Below are 17,008 nucleotides of genomic sequence, written 5' to 3'. Positions count from 1 at the left end.
AAATGAAACAAGACAAAACCAGAGAGGGAGACAAACCATAAGAGACTCTTAATCTCAGGAAACAAAATGAGGGCTGCTGGAGTGGAGGGGAGTGGGAGGGATGGGGTGGCTGGGTGATGGACACTGGGGAGGGTATGTGCTATGGTGAGTGCTGTGAACCGTGTAAGACTGATGAATCACAGACCTGTACCCCTGAAACAAATAATACATTATAAGTTAATAAAAAAAAAAGAACAATACACCAGAAGAAAGTCAATTTTACTCTATGTTAATTTAAAAAGAAAGAAATACTAACACTAGAGAAAACAAAAGTCATTCAGGAAGGAAAAAGTTGCCGCAGCATACTACCTGTTGATAGCATTTATGGTTATAATGTAAATACTGAATGGTGATCTAATGGAAAGGGTGGTACAATGACATTAGTAAGATGGGGGACCGGGGACAAAAAGGATACATGTGTGTGTGGTGGGGCAAAGGGATGAAAGAGAAGTAAACCTTCCTCTTTCCCAGAGGGACGTAAAACTGAAAACTCAGGAAATAACAACACACACATGTTATATAGTGAAACACACAGAGGTAAATCCCAAAAGCAGCCCCTGAAAGAGATGAAAATGGTTGCCCTGTGAAATACAAAATGTAGAGGAAGGGGTTATGGGACACTCTAAGCTATATGTACATAAACATTAGGTTAAAATAAAAATAAAATACATCCTCCGAAAAAGCTGTCAATATTTTTCCTGTTGTGTTCTGATATTGTATCTCAGTACTAGTTTCTAATCACCACATAATTCTTGAAGACTGCCCGAAGCAACGAGATAGAAACTAACACATCAAAGCCAGATAATGCCTTTCATTTTTTGTGATCAAGGCTATGTTGCTTCAACTTTGGTGTTAGTGACTGCTGAAGAGAAAATGTAATCCATCTGTGAAAGATTCTCTGATGGCAGTAAAAGCAGAATTTAAAGAGCTATTTTATTCCCGTCCCCTTCACTTATGAATTAAGTATATGAATTACATTTTTAAAAAACTCTTTCCTTCTCCTACCTCATTTTCTTCCTTCAGATCCTTTAGCTCTGGGATGGACCACTTTGGATCTTCTTCACAGTGCTTATCTTGGGTTTTCAAAGAATTGAATTCAGAATCTTTTAATGGCTCCTTTAATTCAGATTTAAGGTGAGTGAAAGCCTTTTCATCATTAATATCTTGCTAGTAGATATGAAAGAGAAATTATTTTATTTTCCATATTAATGCTGTTTCTAAAATCTGCATGCCTATACATTCTGGGAGGAATTTTTCACTATGGTTCATACGGATGCTACATTATTTTCTAACTTTATCCGTGACCCCACATCTTCCTATCCTGCTAAACTAGTTCAAGCCAACAAACATTTACTGAGCACACATTATGAAATGTGTACAGGGTAGCTCTGTGGATATAAAGATGAATGCAGGGGTCCCTGGGTGGCTCAGTAGTTAAGCGTCTGCCTTCGGCTCAGGTCATGATCCCAGGGTCCCAGGATCGAGCCCCGCATCATGCTCCCTGCTCCGCGGGAAGCCTGCTTCTCCCTCACCCACTCCCCCTGCTTGTGTTCCCTCTCTTGCTGTGTCTCTGTCAAATAAATAAATAAAATCTTTAAAAAAAAAAGGATGAATGCAGCATGTTGCAGCCCTAAAGGAACTCAAAATATAGCAGGAAGACACACAATCAGATAATCACTGTACAACCTTCAGTATAGAGCCATCACAGAGATATGACCAAAATATTGCTGGAGAGGAAGATGCCTTAAAAAGTTGCAATGAAGGAGGTAACACAAACTGCTGGATGCTTAAAAGAAGAGTAGGAATTACAGAGAACAGAGTATACAGAGGCAGGGAGTGGATGGGTAAGTGTGTATGTGTATGAAGCCCATGGGATACAGGCTGCGGTGGGATACAAGAATTTTAAGTCTTATCTCTTTTGCAGAAACGATGGCTTTGTTTCATTTTTGAGACTGAACTATGATTGAACACATAACACAGTGATGATAGGATATTCTAAAAATTGTAAAGGTTGTATTCAAATCACTATTTAAGAATCAGAAAATATAATTGTTCCAATCAAGTAATAATGATTAAGAAAAATTCAGGCTTCAGAAAGTGTTATGGGCCAAAGGAGCCTAATTAATTTTAACATAAACTAGAAATCTAACATCCTTATATTGTTTCAAACATGCAGCAGTAAGCATTCATACCTACTTTTCAGAATAGGTTAATCTCCCAGTGGTCAAACTGGCCTTCCCTTTTTATATAATAGTTAGCAAATACCTACTAAAAACGTAAGATCATCTCTACAATTTTATTTTACAAGTCAGATATATAAAACATATTTAAAACATATTTAAGCAAAATAAAATGTATTCAATGAAAATAAAAAGCCTTGCTGGGCCCAAAAATCACTTTGGCTCTCAACCGAACACATCCTATATTCTTAGCCCAGTACTTGTTGCATGAGGATAGAAGACTCAGAGGACATGTTTACTTATTTGTTCAAAAATCATTTAAGTCCTTACTTGGTGCTTCATTTTACTTCTATCTATGGCAGGGATACAAAAGTACCAACCTGGTAAAGGGATCGTAAAGATTAACTAGTACATCAGAGTGTTTAGAACAGTCCCCCCCGTGTAGTGCAAGTTCAATAAATGTTGCTGTTATTTTTTTTTAATTTTTATTATTACCTCTGTTGGCTGGAATAATATGTAACAGTAATAGTAGGAATAATAATATTGTTATTACTGTGAGTGGGAGTCACTGAAAGGCTTACAGAGAAAGTAAGAAATGAGAACACTGGAAGAATCTGAGGTAAGCAGAGCGAAGACGAACAGCATTCGGGTTAGAGTAGGGGAAGTCACAACTGCACCAAGGCAGGAATGGAATTTGGTGTATGCGAGAAATCGTGCAGGAGAAAGCGTGACTGTAGCAAAGATTTAAACCAGCAAATAATGAGAGACAAGGTACTGTTACGATGGTTGCATAAAGTTCCCGAACTTTCCTAGGTTTGGAAAGCCTCAGTTTCCTCACCTATAAAATAAGGATAATCACGGCACCTGTATCACAGGCATTCTGTGAGGATTAAATAACATATTATGCTTATGGTGTTTTTCATAGTGTTTGGCATATAATAAGTACTCATTAAATGTTAACAATAATAAAAAGAATTATAATAATATTTACAAAAACCTCTCACCAGGGTAGATAATGCACTCTCCTTAGATTGTGGACTAATCTCTCGGTCTTCATTAAAATAGTGCTGCTGGGAAGGATAACCCAGTTCTGTCAGGACCACATCCTCTGGCCCTGAACTGGATTTGGTATATAAAGCTAAAGGGTTGAGTTCTCTGAAACCCTGGGATTAAAAAAAGAAGGAAGGGTTTAATTACTTAGAGAAAAAGTGAAAAAGTTAGCACTTCATAATTTTCAAATGTTGTAGGAATGTATTATCTTCTAAAATTTAAAATTTTAGAAAATTTAAAACATTTTCCATATTGACAATTTTTCCTAGTCACAAAAATATCAACATCAATATTAACAGTGATGCAGACATCACCATCAATATTTGCAAAACAAGAGTGTTGTCTTCTCTAAGAAGACCTCAAAGAACTGATTTGAGGTAAGACAGAATCTCAACTCAATTACTTAAAAGTATTCACACTCTCATCAGCCAAAGGTAGTTTTTTGTGGTCATTTGAAAATTAAGAGAGTGCTCTGCATTAAGAAGGCAGGCATCTCATAAATGTCTCTAAGATTAAAGAGTACATCAAATAACCTTCTCTATTAAATTATCTTACACCTTGAAGTGTTCAGAGTAAATAAAATATATTACAAAACACATCCAGACAGCTCCACCTTAGAAGGGACATTTTCTCGGCATACAATAGCATGGCCCTCCGTTCTCAAGACATGATGGAAATAGATGTCTTCATGTGAGGATGTATCACACAGAAAAATGTTAAGGATTCCGTCTACATATTCATCCACTACCCCCACTAATGGCTTCAAACCACACAACTTCTGGAACTGCAAAATAGCTCTGGACGTCCAATGTTCCTGAAATATAATCAAAACATGAGATTCAGATGATAAATTCAAACATGAATTATAGTAACCACATACAAAAATAAACTCCTGATGAACTAGAGATTTTCATAGAAAAATAAAACCATAAAAGTAGAGCGCTTGGGTGGCTCAGCTGGTTAAGCGACTGCCTTCGGCTCAGGTCATGATCCTGGAGTCCCGGAATCAAGTCCTGCATCGGGCTCCCTGCTCAGCGGGGAATCTGCTTCTCCCTCTGACCCTACGCCCTCTTGTTCTCTCTCTCTCTCTCTGTCTCTCTCTCAAATAAATAAAATTTTTTTAAAAATTAAAAAAAACATAAAAGTACTAGACTTATACACTGTAGGATATTTATGATTTGGGGATAAGTAAAGTCAGAATAAAGGAAAAATTATGAAAAATGTGATTACGGAAAAAACTTTATTATTTATGTGGTGAAAAACTTTCATTTTCAGAAATGACTAAGCTAAATTATTAGACTAATCCTTCTACAGAAACCACTAAAATTCTGGATAAAATATTTCTTAGGTATGTCCAAAAGCATCAAAGAACTGTCAAGAGAGTAACAAATTATCAGGAGAGAATTAAAGGGAAAGTGGGAAATATTTTGCCTTAAAAAGGAAAAGAGGGGCACCAGGATGGCTCAGTCGGTTAAGCGTCTGCCTTCGGCACAGGTCATGATCCCAGGGTCCTGGGATCAAGCCCCTTGGGCTTCCTGCTCAGCAGGGAGCCTGCTTCTCCCTCTGCCCCTGCCCCTGCTTGTGCTCGCTCTCTCTCTCTCTCTCAAATAAATAAAATCTTTAAAAAAAAAAAAAAAAAGGAAAAGAAATAAGCTAGCCTTCACATGGATTTGCAGTTCAATTTTCACATCACCGGACAGTACACAAATCCTCAAGTTGTTCATTTAAATTAATGTGGTTCCAGACTGGGAGTATTCCTAGGTACCTGGCAGAAGCGAATGCAAATCTCTCTAGAGGTAGGCAATCTTAGCCCATATTATTCAAACATTCTTACAAATAATTTTTCAAAGACAATGAATAGTATGTAGGCAAAGATAAAAGGCATACAAAGAAACAACTAATCACAAGTAAGAACAAGGAGAAACAACATAAACAAACCTTCAAAAACTTTCTAGACAATTACAAAGCAACTAAACTTACTACACTTAAAAACAAAAAAAGATTAATTTGAAAGCTTCTGCAGAGATCAGCAATCTATAAAAATTCATCTAGCAAAATTACAGAACAAAGAGAATTTTTAGAGAGTAAAAATATAATAACCAAAACTTAAAACCTAAAAGATTGATTCAGTAGCAGGTTAGACAGAATTAGAGAGTAAACCAGTAAAGTGGAAGATACCCAGAATGCAATATGGAAAGAGAGAAATATGTAAAATACAGAAAAATACAGAGTTTTAAAAATATGGAAGATAAATTGAGAAAGTTTAACATACTTTTAATTGTGGTCCCAGAAAAAGAGATGCAGAAACAGAGACAGAGGGAATATAAATATGAATAATGGGGGAAAAACAATAATAATTGAAGAGATAATGGCTGGGAATTTGCCGGATTTAATATAAAGCAACAAAGCACAGATAAAGGGAGTTCAATGAACCACAAAGTACGATAAATAAGAATAAATCCACACATAAACATACTAAAACTGAAGACACAAGCCACAAACAGGAAATGCTAGAAACAGCTACAGACAAAAAGGACACTGCCTTCAAAGGAACATCCATCAGACTGACAGCTGACTTCTCCAGTAAGGTAACAGAGACCAGAAGCCACTATAATAATATCTTCAGTGCACTAAACATATCACCTGCCAACCTAAAATTCTAGTGAATGTATCTTCCAAAAAATAAAGGCAAAATTATGTGTCCAGGTAAACATGAGTTTGGCTATCAGCAAACCCTCACAAAATGAAATCTTAAAGGATACGTTCAAATAAAAGGAAAATGTTCTCAAGGGGTTTGAGTGGCCAGAATGAAGAGCTAAGAAATTGAGAAATACATGACTAAATCTAAGTGAACATTATTTTATGTGGTCCATTTCTTGAGGGGTTTAAAACAATTATATAACAAAAATAGATCAGAAGAGGAGGTTAAAGAAGAAAGCATTCTAATGTCTTTGCATTGTTATTTACAAGTGTTGTATTTCCTAGAATAATCCCTAAAATAATAGAGTGTGTTAGTGGAATGATTAAAAAACTTCAAAATAACGCATGCAAGGTGACAAAAAGAAAGAATAAGTAAGCCAGTGATGTTTCACTAGGGCCACTGGGTTCTCCTAATGCCTGCAGAGTTTAGGAGTCATCTAAGGATTTGGGCAGATGACAAGTCACTGATTTTGCAACACCAATTCTGTGGCTCCCTCCCTTCAAGTATTTCTCCCTTAACTCCTAGCTGTTCTGCCAGTCCCAAACAACGTCCTCTAACTCTTCAAGCCAGCAAGGCTATAGACAGGGGAGTGACCCCAGGATAGAAGCTGAAAATTTCCTGATCTTACCACCCTGCAGCTTGCCTCCCAAGGGTAGATTTCTGCTTTTCTGCCTGCTTTGGATTTTGCCTATGGGAGTATTAGTCCCACCATGCTACTCTATTGTTACGCTGCCATTACCAAATGCGTTAACTACTTTTGAAACCAGAAAAAAAGACAAAAAGTTGAGATTCATTCATTCAGTTGAAGACCTTTATTAAGCACATACAATGATGCAACCATTGATCTAGGCACTAGAGATACAGTGGTGAACAGACAATGCCCCTCATCTCAGAAGCTTACACTGTGTGTGTGAACAAATAATTACAATAATACCAGATAACAGTGTTATAAAGATAAATTGCAATGAATGACTGAAGTGGAAGTGTGTACTTTAAATTGGCTGGTCAAGGAAGACCTTCTTGGGAAATAACATTTGGGCTTAAATCTGAGTGACAAAAAGGGGCCAACCACGAGAATGCTTTGAACAAGCTACTCCAAGGAAGAGAGAGGGCAAAAGCCCTAAGGTCAGAAGCATTTCAGGAAGGAAATAAGAAAACAAAAAAAGATACAAAAATGGAAGCCACCTGGCTAATATGAGAATAATGAACATTGGCTCCAAGTGGGTCACAAATTTAGCCCTGAGCTTCCTCATGGAAGAAAAAAACCAAGGCTAAAATGCACCCTAAAAAACAATCCCAAATACTGACTTGCACAAAGACTAACTGCATACATTATTTATATACTCAAAAATCAGAACAGATTGAATGTCTAACAATAAGGGGATAGTTAATCAATCTATGATATACATTTACCTAACAGATTACTATGAATCTATTAAAATTGAAAACAAGGTAACATAATTTATGCTGTAATAAGCTGAGTTAAGAATATAAAATAATATTACTCTTTTATGTAATCCTGAAAACCCTACAAAAACTCTGACCCCCAACATCCAGTAAACTAAACTGAAACACACATCAAAGTTCTAAATTGAATGTGTTTGAAAAGTACAATAATAGTAATTTTTTTTCTTTTTCTTCTGTACTGTGTTTTTCAGATAAATTTTTTTGAAGGAATAATCCATGTAATATGCAAGCAACTGGTACGTTAAGAAAAATGTAGTATAATAAGTGTGTACGGCATATATAATTAAGAGTTCTGGGGCGCCTGAGTGGTTCAGTGGGTTAATCATCTGCCTTTGGCTCAGGTTATGATCCCAGGGTCCTGGGATCGAGTCCCACATCAGGCTCCCTGCTCAGCAGGGAGCCTGCTTCTTCCTCTCCCTCTGCCTGCCACTCCCCCTGTGCATGCTCTCTCTCTCTCAAATAAATCTTAAGAGTTCTGAGGGAAAAACACAAAGTTAGGTGCATGATATTCATAACTACATAAACAAATGTATCTATATGGATGGAAATGCCTCCTGCATGCAAGCTGGTGCAGCCACTCTGGAAAACCATATGGAGGTTCCTCAAAAAGCTGAAAATAGAGCTACCCTACGACCCAGCAATTGCATTACTGGGTATTTACCCCAAAGATACAAATGTAGTGATCTGAAGGGGCACCTGCACCCCAATGTTTATAGCAGCAATGTCCACAATAGCCAAACTATGGAAAGAGCCTAGATGTCCATCAACAGTGAATGGATAACAAAGAAGTGGTATACACACACACACACACACACACAGGAATATTATGCAGCCATCAAAAAATGAAATCTTGCCATTTGCAACGACGTGGATCAAACTAGAGGGTATTATACTAAGCGAAATAAGTCAATCAGAGAAAGACAAGTATCATATGATCTCACTGATATGAGGAATTGAGAAACAAGACAGAGGATCATAGGGGAAAGGAGGGAAAAATGAAACAAGACGAAACCAAAGAGGAAGACAAACCATAAGAGACTCTTAATCTCAGGAAACAAACTGAGGGTTGCTGGAGTGAGGGGGTGGGAGGGATAGGGTGGCTGGGTGATAGACACTGGGGAGGGTATGTGCTATGGTGAGCACTGTGAATTGTGTAAGATTGATGAATCACAGACCTGTACCTCTGAAACAAATAACACAGTATATGTTAATAAAAAAAAAATGCCTCTTGCTTCATCCCACTCCAGTCATCTCACACAACTATGTTACTAGAGAATTCTTTAAAAACATATAACTGAGTATGGTGGTCCCCTAGGTACGTCCTTTAGTTGCCCCCCAGCATCTAAAGGACAAGGTCCGGACTCCTGAACACGGATACGGATCCCCATCCAGGGTCCTGTCTGTTTCTCTCACATCACTTCCATCCACCAACTCCAGCTCATCTGCTGCCATGTAAGCAAACTGAGCCACTTATCATTTCTCAAATTTTAGATGTTTTATGTTACCCTCCCTTTGGCTGGAAAAGCTTTTTTTTTTACAGTTACAGTCCTAATCTTCCTTCAAAGTTCCACTCCAATGCCACCTCCTCCTTCCGCACCTCTAGCATACCCCATAAATAGCTCTACAGCAAATACAACACAGCACACTGACTTCTGTCTCCATGTCTATCTTCCAGACTATCTACAGTGATTTCTCATCGTAGGGCTCATTCCATGTTTTATTTTTGTATCCTGAGATCCTAGAACTGTTCTAAGTATCAAACGTTTGCTGATTAAATGGGGAACAAACATACCTCTACTGGTCTCACCCAAGCCAAAGAACAAGGGATAGCCTGAGCTGGAAGCTTTGTGTAGCAGCACCTGCAAGAGATGATCAAATACACAAATATGTAATCATATTTTTAAATGCATTTTATGGAATCTCTAATCCATTCTTGATTTGAGCTATTCACACCACTTGAGAGTATTTTATTCATGGATTTTTAAGTTAATGTCTTACACTTTGAAGCAATCTAAGAAGTAAAATCTTTAGACATAATAATCTTTGAAAACCATGCAATTAAAATAGAGGTAGGAACAAACCAACCCTCATGCTATATAAATGAAACTCTTAGCATGACCCAAAAAATCATTTTCTTAATTAAGAGACTGGAATTTAGTCTCATGGTCCATTCAGATTCATAATCATGTGAAAGAAGACATAAGAGATTATAATCTCCCTGTGAAACTAAGGAACCGTATGCCAAGTCCATTTGCACTAAGAACAAAGAGGGAAGGATGGAGTGAGGAAGGCAAGAGAAAAGGAAGAGTGATCCTAACTCCATGTGGCTTCAACGCAAGGATTCAAAACTTAAGAATAATTTAGTAAGATTTGTTAACTCACTTGAGAAACCTCAGGGAGGACTTCTGAACAGTTCCAATATTTCCAAAGTCTGGGTAGAATACTTCAACTTCCTGCTTCCCAAGGACTCGATGGATAATGACCCGATACCACCACTTATCCTCAGAAATCCTTACACAACAGAGATGTCCTGGTTGGATGAAATACTCTGGCATGGAGTACCGATCAGAAACCAGCAGATTAGAATAGCAGCGCCTACAGAATTCCATAATAGAGGGAATCACAGAGGGGAAGAAAATACCAAGATCATTTTTACTGATGTATCAAGAGCAAGAAAGTCTTGGCAAAAAGGAAAAGAATCCCCACTTTTTCTGATTTGTTAATGCTTATTACTATTATTTTCCTCTTTCTTATCCAAATCCCTTCTCTTCATCAACAAACTTCTTCAAATAGAAAGTCACACATTCATTTAAGCTCATACTCTCTAAACAAAATGTAATCCAACTTTATTCCTCAGCATTTCCTAAAATGGGCATTTTTAAGACATCAGTGGCCTGTTAATTCTCTGCAGCATGACCCTGACCCCGTCCTCTTTCAATCTCTATCCTAGTTTCCAAGACACTATTTTCTCCTAATTCTTCCCTGTCAATAATTGTTCCTATACTGGCTCTGTAACTGCCTTAAACATCTGGGTTCTCTGGGCTCCTCTTTTTAGGAAGTATAAAATAATAAAAGCTCAGGCTTTGGAGCCAATGACATGGGCTCAAATCCTGACTCCATCATTTACTAGCCATGTATCTTTGTCTCTCTGTGCTTCAGTTTACTTGTTGCGCATGGAGAGGATAATAAAACCTTAGTTCAAATATGTGAATGTTTGGCACAGAGTCCAAATACAGTAGGCACTCCTTAACTATTAATATTCTTGCTGTACACAGCACCATCTCACCCATTTTCATGTCTTATACCACTATGGATAAACTGGTGATTCTCCACCTGGATCTTTAGACGCTGAATCGCTTCTGAACTTTGAAACTTTATTTCCAGCTGTACAGAAAAGATGCTAGTTGTCCCCCAATTCTCATTCTCCTCTCTTCTTCCCCTAGTAAGAGAATCCCAAATTTTGCCTGAGTATATAGCCATTCAGATTTCCCAGGCTCCCTTGCATCTGGATGTGAATACTAAGCTCTGGGCAATGAGATGTGAGAAAAAGTAGAGTGTGCATGATTAGGATGGTAAATTTTATGTGTATTCTATCACAATTAAAAAAAAAAAGTCAAGTATAGGGGGGTGGGGGGATCGGTTAGCCTGGTGATGGGTATTAAAGAGGGCACGTACAGCATGGAGCGCTGGGTTATACGCAAACAATGAATCATGGAACACTACATCAAAAACTAATGAGGTAATGTATGGTGATTAACATAATAAAATTTTAAAAAATAAGAAAATAAATAAGAATACATTTCTCCGGGGTGGGGGGGAAGTCAAGTATAGAAATTCCAGCTCTTGTCTTTCAAGAAAATGGCATGCCTCCAACTTCCTACCTTCTTCTCTTTCTCCTTCCCACTGGCTGGAATGAGGAGCTGCTGGGTGTGGTGGCGAGCTACCTCCTGGACCATGAAGATGGGGGCAACACACTGTCTGCGACAGCAAGACAAGAAACACTTGCATCCCCAACACCATGGAGCTACCCTATTAGTCTGTAGTGTTTATATATGGACCACTAGGGGAAGAAGAAATCAACTTTTATCTTCTTTATGCTACTATGGCTAAGTTATGTCTTTGTAACAGTGGCTAAACCTAATCCTAACTAATATTGTCCACTCAACATTGTCAATTCCCTATACCTCATGGTCACCTTAGAGGCACCAGGTGCAAACTTCTAACCCCAGCTCAAACCTACCCAATCTCTAAAGTCAACACAGGTTTCCTATTCTCCCTTTCTCCCTTATCCTTCTCAAACCCATGCTTGTCATCAAGACCTGACAACTGTACTTTCCCAAATTCTCTCCAATTTCTCTCTCCCTTTCCACTCTCATGCTCCTACCAAGACTAGCATAGTAATGGATGCTCTCCTGTTCACTCCACCCATCTTCTGCACTGAAACCAGAGTTATCCTGAAATACAAACCTGCTGATGCCCCTACTTTCTAAAAACCTTCAGAGGCTCCTCGTTGTCCACAGAAGAAGTCAGAATTCCTTCCCATGGTGTTCATACTCCAGCTCTTCCCTAGTATTCCAGTTTCACATTCAGTCACTGTCCACCCAACCTCACGCAGTGGTGACCTCACTGCCCTATTTGTTGCTCCCAGAGCACAGCGCTACTCCCGTCGTTAATGCTAATGCTGGCCTCAGTGCCCGTGACTGGACCTGCACATTCACACTCACACCTTGACTGGCAAATTCTTACTTGTTTTTTAAGCCGAGCTCAAGTACCCCCTTTGTGAAGCTCTCTTCCATCTTGCCCAGGCAGAATGACCACCTCATGCAATACCCCACATATCCCCTATCTTCCCAGATAATCATGGTGTTGACAAAGGAAAGACCATGTCTGTCTTCTCCTTGTACTCCTCATGCCTCAACATCCCAAGCACACAGCAGATATGGTATTGATAACAACAGTAGCCAACTTTTGTGCTAGACTCCATTCTAAGTACTTTAATCGTCACAACTCTGTGAGGCAGGTACTATTAGTATCCCTACTTTGGAGATAAGGAGACTAGGCCTATAGAGTTAAAGTAAGGAAGATCACAAATCCAGTAAGTGTGCTTTAAAACATGTACTAAATCTTACAGGCATCCTGGAATGGAATATATATGATATATATATATGATATATGATAATATATGATAATATTTTTACTAAGTGATTATGTGACTTACATTATGCCAGGTGTTCTTGGGTGAGAGAGGAGTGGAGTATATAATGTGGTAAAATTAGATTAAAAAATGGAATGCTCTTGGAGAAGTATGTAATAAATTATTCTTATATGTGACACCTATGTAAAAACCAGACACTGTTGTTCATGAATAAATCTTAAGTGACTGCAAATGTACACATTTTTCATGGTGTTTACTAAGAAAGGGCATCATTTTTCAGCGGAGAAAAGAGATTAGAGTAGTAGTAGTTGAGTGAAATAGTGATTTGCCCTTTTCACTGTGTTAACACTTGCAATGATGGTATAAAAGCAAGGGGTCTTAGCCAAATCAAGACAGTGGCACCAAACTTTACTAGCCATCATTTATATATCACTGTCACACACTCACAATTAAAAGAAAAAAGAAAAAAAAGCCAATGTCACTTAAGAATGTCCTTGATAAAGTAATAAAAATTAAGTTTATTAAATATCAACCACTGAGTGACCATCTTTTCAATATTCCGTGTGACAAAAATGGAAGTACTATACACATAAAACACTTCTCAAGTTGTCTTAAGGAAAAGCACTTATGCACTTGAGTTGTGAATTGAACTAGCTGCTTTTTTTGTGGAGCATTTTTACTTAGAAAATGAACTAGCCATTGTTCTCATGGAACACCATTTTTGCTCGAAAGGACCGTTATCAAACTATGTTTATTCAGACTTAGGTTTCTGACACACGTTTTCTCAAAAATGAGATGAGCCTGTCACTTCAAGGAAAACACTGACAGTATTTGTCATCACGGATAAAATTTAAGGCTTTCAAGTGAAAATTAGGATTTTGGAAATGTTGCATCTACCACCATGAGCTTGACAGCTCCCTAATACATAATACTTTTCTGATAAGATCAGTGGTGATATTAATAAATGTGAAAGATCTACATAACTCAGCAAACCAGTGTTTTCCAAAATACCACTGCATGATGTTTTAAAATTATTAATGGGGGTAAAAGATCCTTTCAGGGCCAGTTGTATTGAGTCCACACTTAGAAGGGCCTTACGCTTGCTTTAATGTTCTGCTATTGCTGTCCTGAAATTCTTAATGATTTTTAAACTCAGCACCTTGCATTTTAATTTTGCACTGGAGCCTGCAACTGCATAACCAGTCCTGGGTTCATTCAAAGTGCAAAGGAAGACCAATGGACTTTAACACAGTAGGATATGAAAAGTTCAAATTCCACACTGCAACGAATTTTTAAAAAACTACCACTTGCCAAGTTTTGGAATGTTCAAAAATTTTCTGAAAATATCAAAGAAGATTCACAATTTTCTGAAAAGGCTATTGAAATACTCTTTTTCCCAACTATGTATCTATGTGAGGCCAGATGTTTTCATATACTTCAACCAAAACAATATACCTCAAGAGATTAAAGACAAAAGCAGATATTAAAATCAAACTTTCTTCTATTAAGACAGATATTAAAGAGATCTGCAAAAATGTAGAACAATGCCAATATTATAATTTCTGGAAAATAGTTATTTTTCACAGAACTATGTTATTTATATTCACACAAATGGACTTACCATTATTTTTAAACAAAAAAAAAATTTAAATGTTAGTTTTAATTTCTAAGATAAATATCAATAAACAAAAGTTTTCTAGTCCTTAATTTTTAAAAGCCCTAAAACCAAAATGTTGAGAACTTATGATTTAGAATGAGATACATGAAAAATACACTGAAAACAACAGGCTCCTACCGCATCTCAATCATCATGTCTTCAAGTAACTCGGATGAATCCCTGCTATAGATTCGGATGTAGAATTGACTAGGAGAGATGATATACTCCACAAAGACCCCCACAAGGGTACTGGTATCTAATGGTGGCAGTCTGCATAATTTCTTGTCCCGTACAGCATCTGGTGGGATATCATGATTGGCCACTGCCAGGTTGAGCTGTGACTTGTTAACTTCTACTTGCTACAAGTTAAAAAAGAAAAGTAACCACTATAAAACTTTGAGTGGCATTTCAAACTATGACATTTCTCAAAGTATATTTCATGGGTCATCTTTATCAGAATCACCTGAGAAATTATAAAAATGAAGCTTCTTAGGCATTAGCCAGGACTTACTGATCCAGAATACCTGGAAGTGGGGCTTCCAGTTATGCACTTAAAAAATTCCCTAGGTGGGCACCTGGGTGGCTCAGTCAGTTAAGCGTGTGCCTTAGGCTCAGGTCATGATCCCAGGGTGTTGGGATCGAGTCCCGAGTCTGGCTTCCTGCTCCTCGGGGAGCCTGCTTCTCCCTCTCCCTCTGCCTGCCGGTCCCCCTGCTTGTGCTTTCTATCAAATAAATAAAATCTTTAAAAAAAATTCCCTAGGTGATCCTTACCTACATTAATATAGGAAAACGACTGCCTTATGATATTAAGAGTATGTTATACAGCTACCCCATACAAAATTGCAAATATGGTACTTAAAATATTCAAGCTGAGCCAAGATAGACTGTCATCCCACCCAACTCTACCAACAAAGGTAACTTTAAAGAATGCATTAAATTTCACACTAGTCTTCCAACCAAAAATAGGGTTTCTCAAACACTCTTATTCTAAAATATCTTATTTTCCTTTAGGCCTTTCTCTTATCCTCTAGAAAATATGCAGTAGGCTTTCCAAACAAAATGTTTTCCTTCCATGAAAGAAGCCAGGTATAGATGGTAGAAGAAAAGAAGAGTAAGCAATTAATTCCTTAACAACAACAAAATAAATAACAGAAGAGGAGAGCACAAAAAAGGAGAATTGTGTGGACATATAATGAAAAAGAAAAAAGGAAAAGCACCCTATAGTTGAGGACAGGTGCAGGGCAATCTGCAGCAGTTCTTGAGACATAAAGTGAAAAAAAAGCTCCTCAATTCTTCCCTCTGAAGCCCTCGAGGGTTTTCCAGCCTACATTTTAAAAAACACGGACCAAGCATTGGCTATAACCTCTTGCAAAAGCTGGCAAATCTTCAAAGCCATCTGAAAACTTTAAAATGAGATCTGAATGAAATCAGTTATACAAAAGATCGAAAACCAGAATAAATGCTGCATAAGGTGACTTCAGACCAAAGCTTTGCTCTAAGAAATCATGTATCTAGAAATAAGACTTTTCTAAAATAGAATTTTGGTTTGAAGAAATATTCATTCAGTTACTTTTCATAATGCTGAATCTCCAGTATACAAAGTCGTTAAACCTTACCAGCTGTAAAGGCTTTACCACCAGATTAGGCTTCTTGCAAATCTTCTGTTCTGGCTCCTTAGGGTTTTTAGGAGGACAATCCCAGGCAGTCTCCTCGATAGCAGCAGTAGACAGTGAATTTCTAGGGGGACTGGAGACATAAGCTTTGACTTCTATTTTCTTATCCGATTGAACTAAACATGAATTTCTGACTGATGAAATATCTCCATCTGAAATGATCAATAGAGTAGCCTGTGGATAGCTATTACAATAATTTGTATAACTTATTAAGCACATTCTATGGGCCAGGCACTGGGAAAATAATGATAAATGAGAGACATGAACCTGTCTTTGCAGACCTTTCAGTATAGAGAGATAAAAGGAAGTTCTAGAAGGGAACAAATCTTTATTTATGTTGGCAAGGGAGAGGGTGAGTCTGGTAAGGTTTCTTGAACTTTGACTAAAGGTTTTATTTTTCAACATCCTGATTTCAATTTATTTTTTGTTCAACTTCAGCAGTTAAAGTGCACTGTTCCTTAATGTACAATGTATGTGACTACTTAATATTCCATAATACAGTGCCTTAATTTTTAGGGAATTACCAAATCAATTACATATTTTGTTCAAATTACATGTGTATGATGATTATAAGAGGTTGCCACATTAAAACAGACTCCAGATAGACCTAAAGCCATAGTGGCTCCTAAAGAAAAACTAATAAAAGTGCACAAAGATGTAGGTATCTACATCTGTATCTTTCATAATGATAAAAAGTAAATACACTCTACATGTCTGTCAATAGGAGACTGATTAAATGAATGTAGTCACATAAAAGAATTATATGTAGTTAAAAAGGATGAAATAAACTTATTTATGCTGATATAGAACAACATCCATAATATGTGAAGTATAAAAAGCAAGAACATATACATTTTCTTTTAAGATTTTTTTTTTATTTATTCATGAGAGACAGAGAGAGAGGCAGAGGCAGAGGGAGAAGCAGGATCCCCGCGGAGCAGGGAGCCCGATGCGGGACTTGATCCCAGGACCCTGGGATCATGACCTGAGCCGAAGGCAGACGCTTAACCGACTGAGCCAACCAGGCGTCCCAAGAACATATACATTTATATAATACCGTTTTGTGCAAGAAAATTACACATATGA

At 37.6% G+C, this 17,008-nt stretch overlaps 1 protein-coding gene across 1 annotated transcript in view; it reads right to left on the bottom strand.

Annotated features, from left to right (window-relative positions):
- Window positions 1-1,044: 1,044 nt before the first annotated feature.
- TDRD5 (tudor domain containing 5) overlaps window positions 1,045-17,008 on the bottom strand; it is a gene marked incomplete at its 3' end in the record, with an annotated part of 65,262 nt that continues 49,298 nt past the window's right edge. The window contains exons 8-14 of the mRNA XM_032393432.1: window positions 15,866-16,074; window positions 14,388-14,608; window positions 9,820-10,032; window positions 9,230-9,296; window positions 3,883-4,083; window positions 3,224-3,382; window positions 1,045-1,206 (exon numbers count right to left, since the gene is read on the bottom strand). Of these exons, the coding sequence (XP_032249323.1) occupies window positions 1,045-1,206; window positions 3,224-3,382; window positions 3,883-4,083; window positions 9,230-9,296; window positions 9,820-10,032; window positions 14,388-14,608; window positions 15,866-16,074 (1,232 nt within the window). The remainder of the gene's footprint in view (window positions 1,207-3,223; window positions 3,383-3,882; window positions 4,084-9,229; window positions 9,297-9,819; window positions 10,033-14,387; window positions 14,609-15,865; window positions 16,075-17,008) is intronic.

This window comes from Phoca vitulina, unplaced genomic scaffold, assembly GCF_004348235.1.
Source record: "Phoca vitulina isolate PV1807 unplaced genomic scaffold, GSC_HSeal_1.0 scaffold73, whole genome shotgun sequence".
Lineage (NCBI taxonomy): Eukaryota > Metazoa > Chordata > Mammalia > Carnivora > Phocidae > Phoca > Phoca vitulina.
The sequence above is the reverse complement of the archived record's forward strand: the minus strand, read 5'-3'. Positions and strand labels throughout refer to the sequence as shown.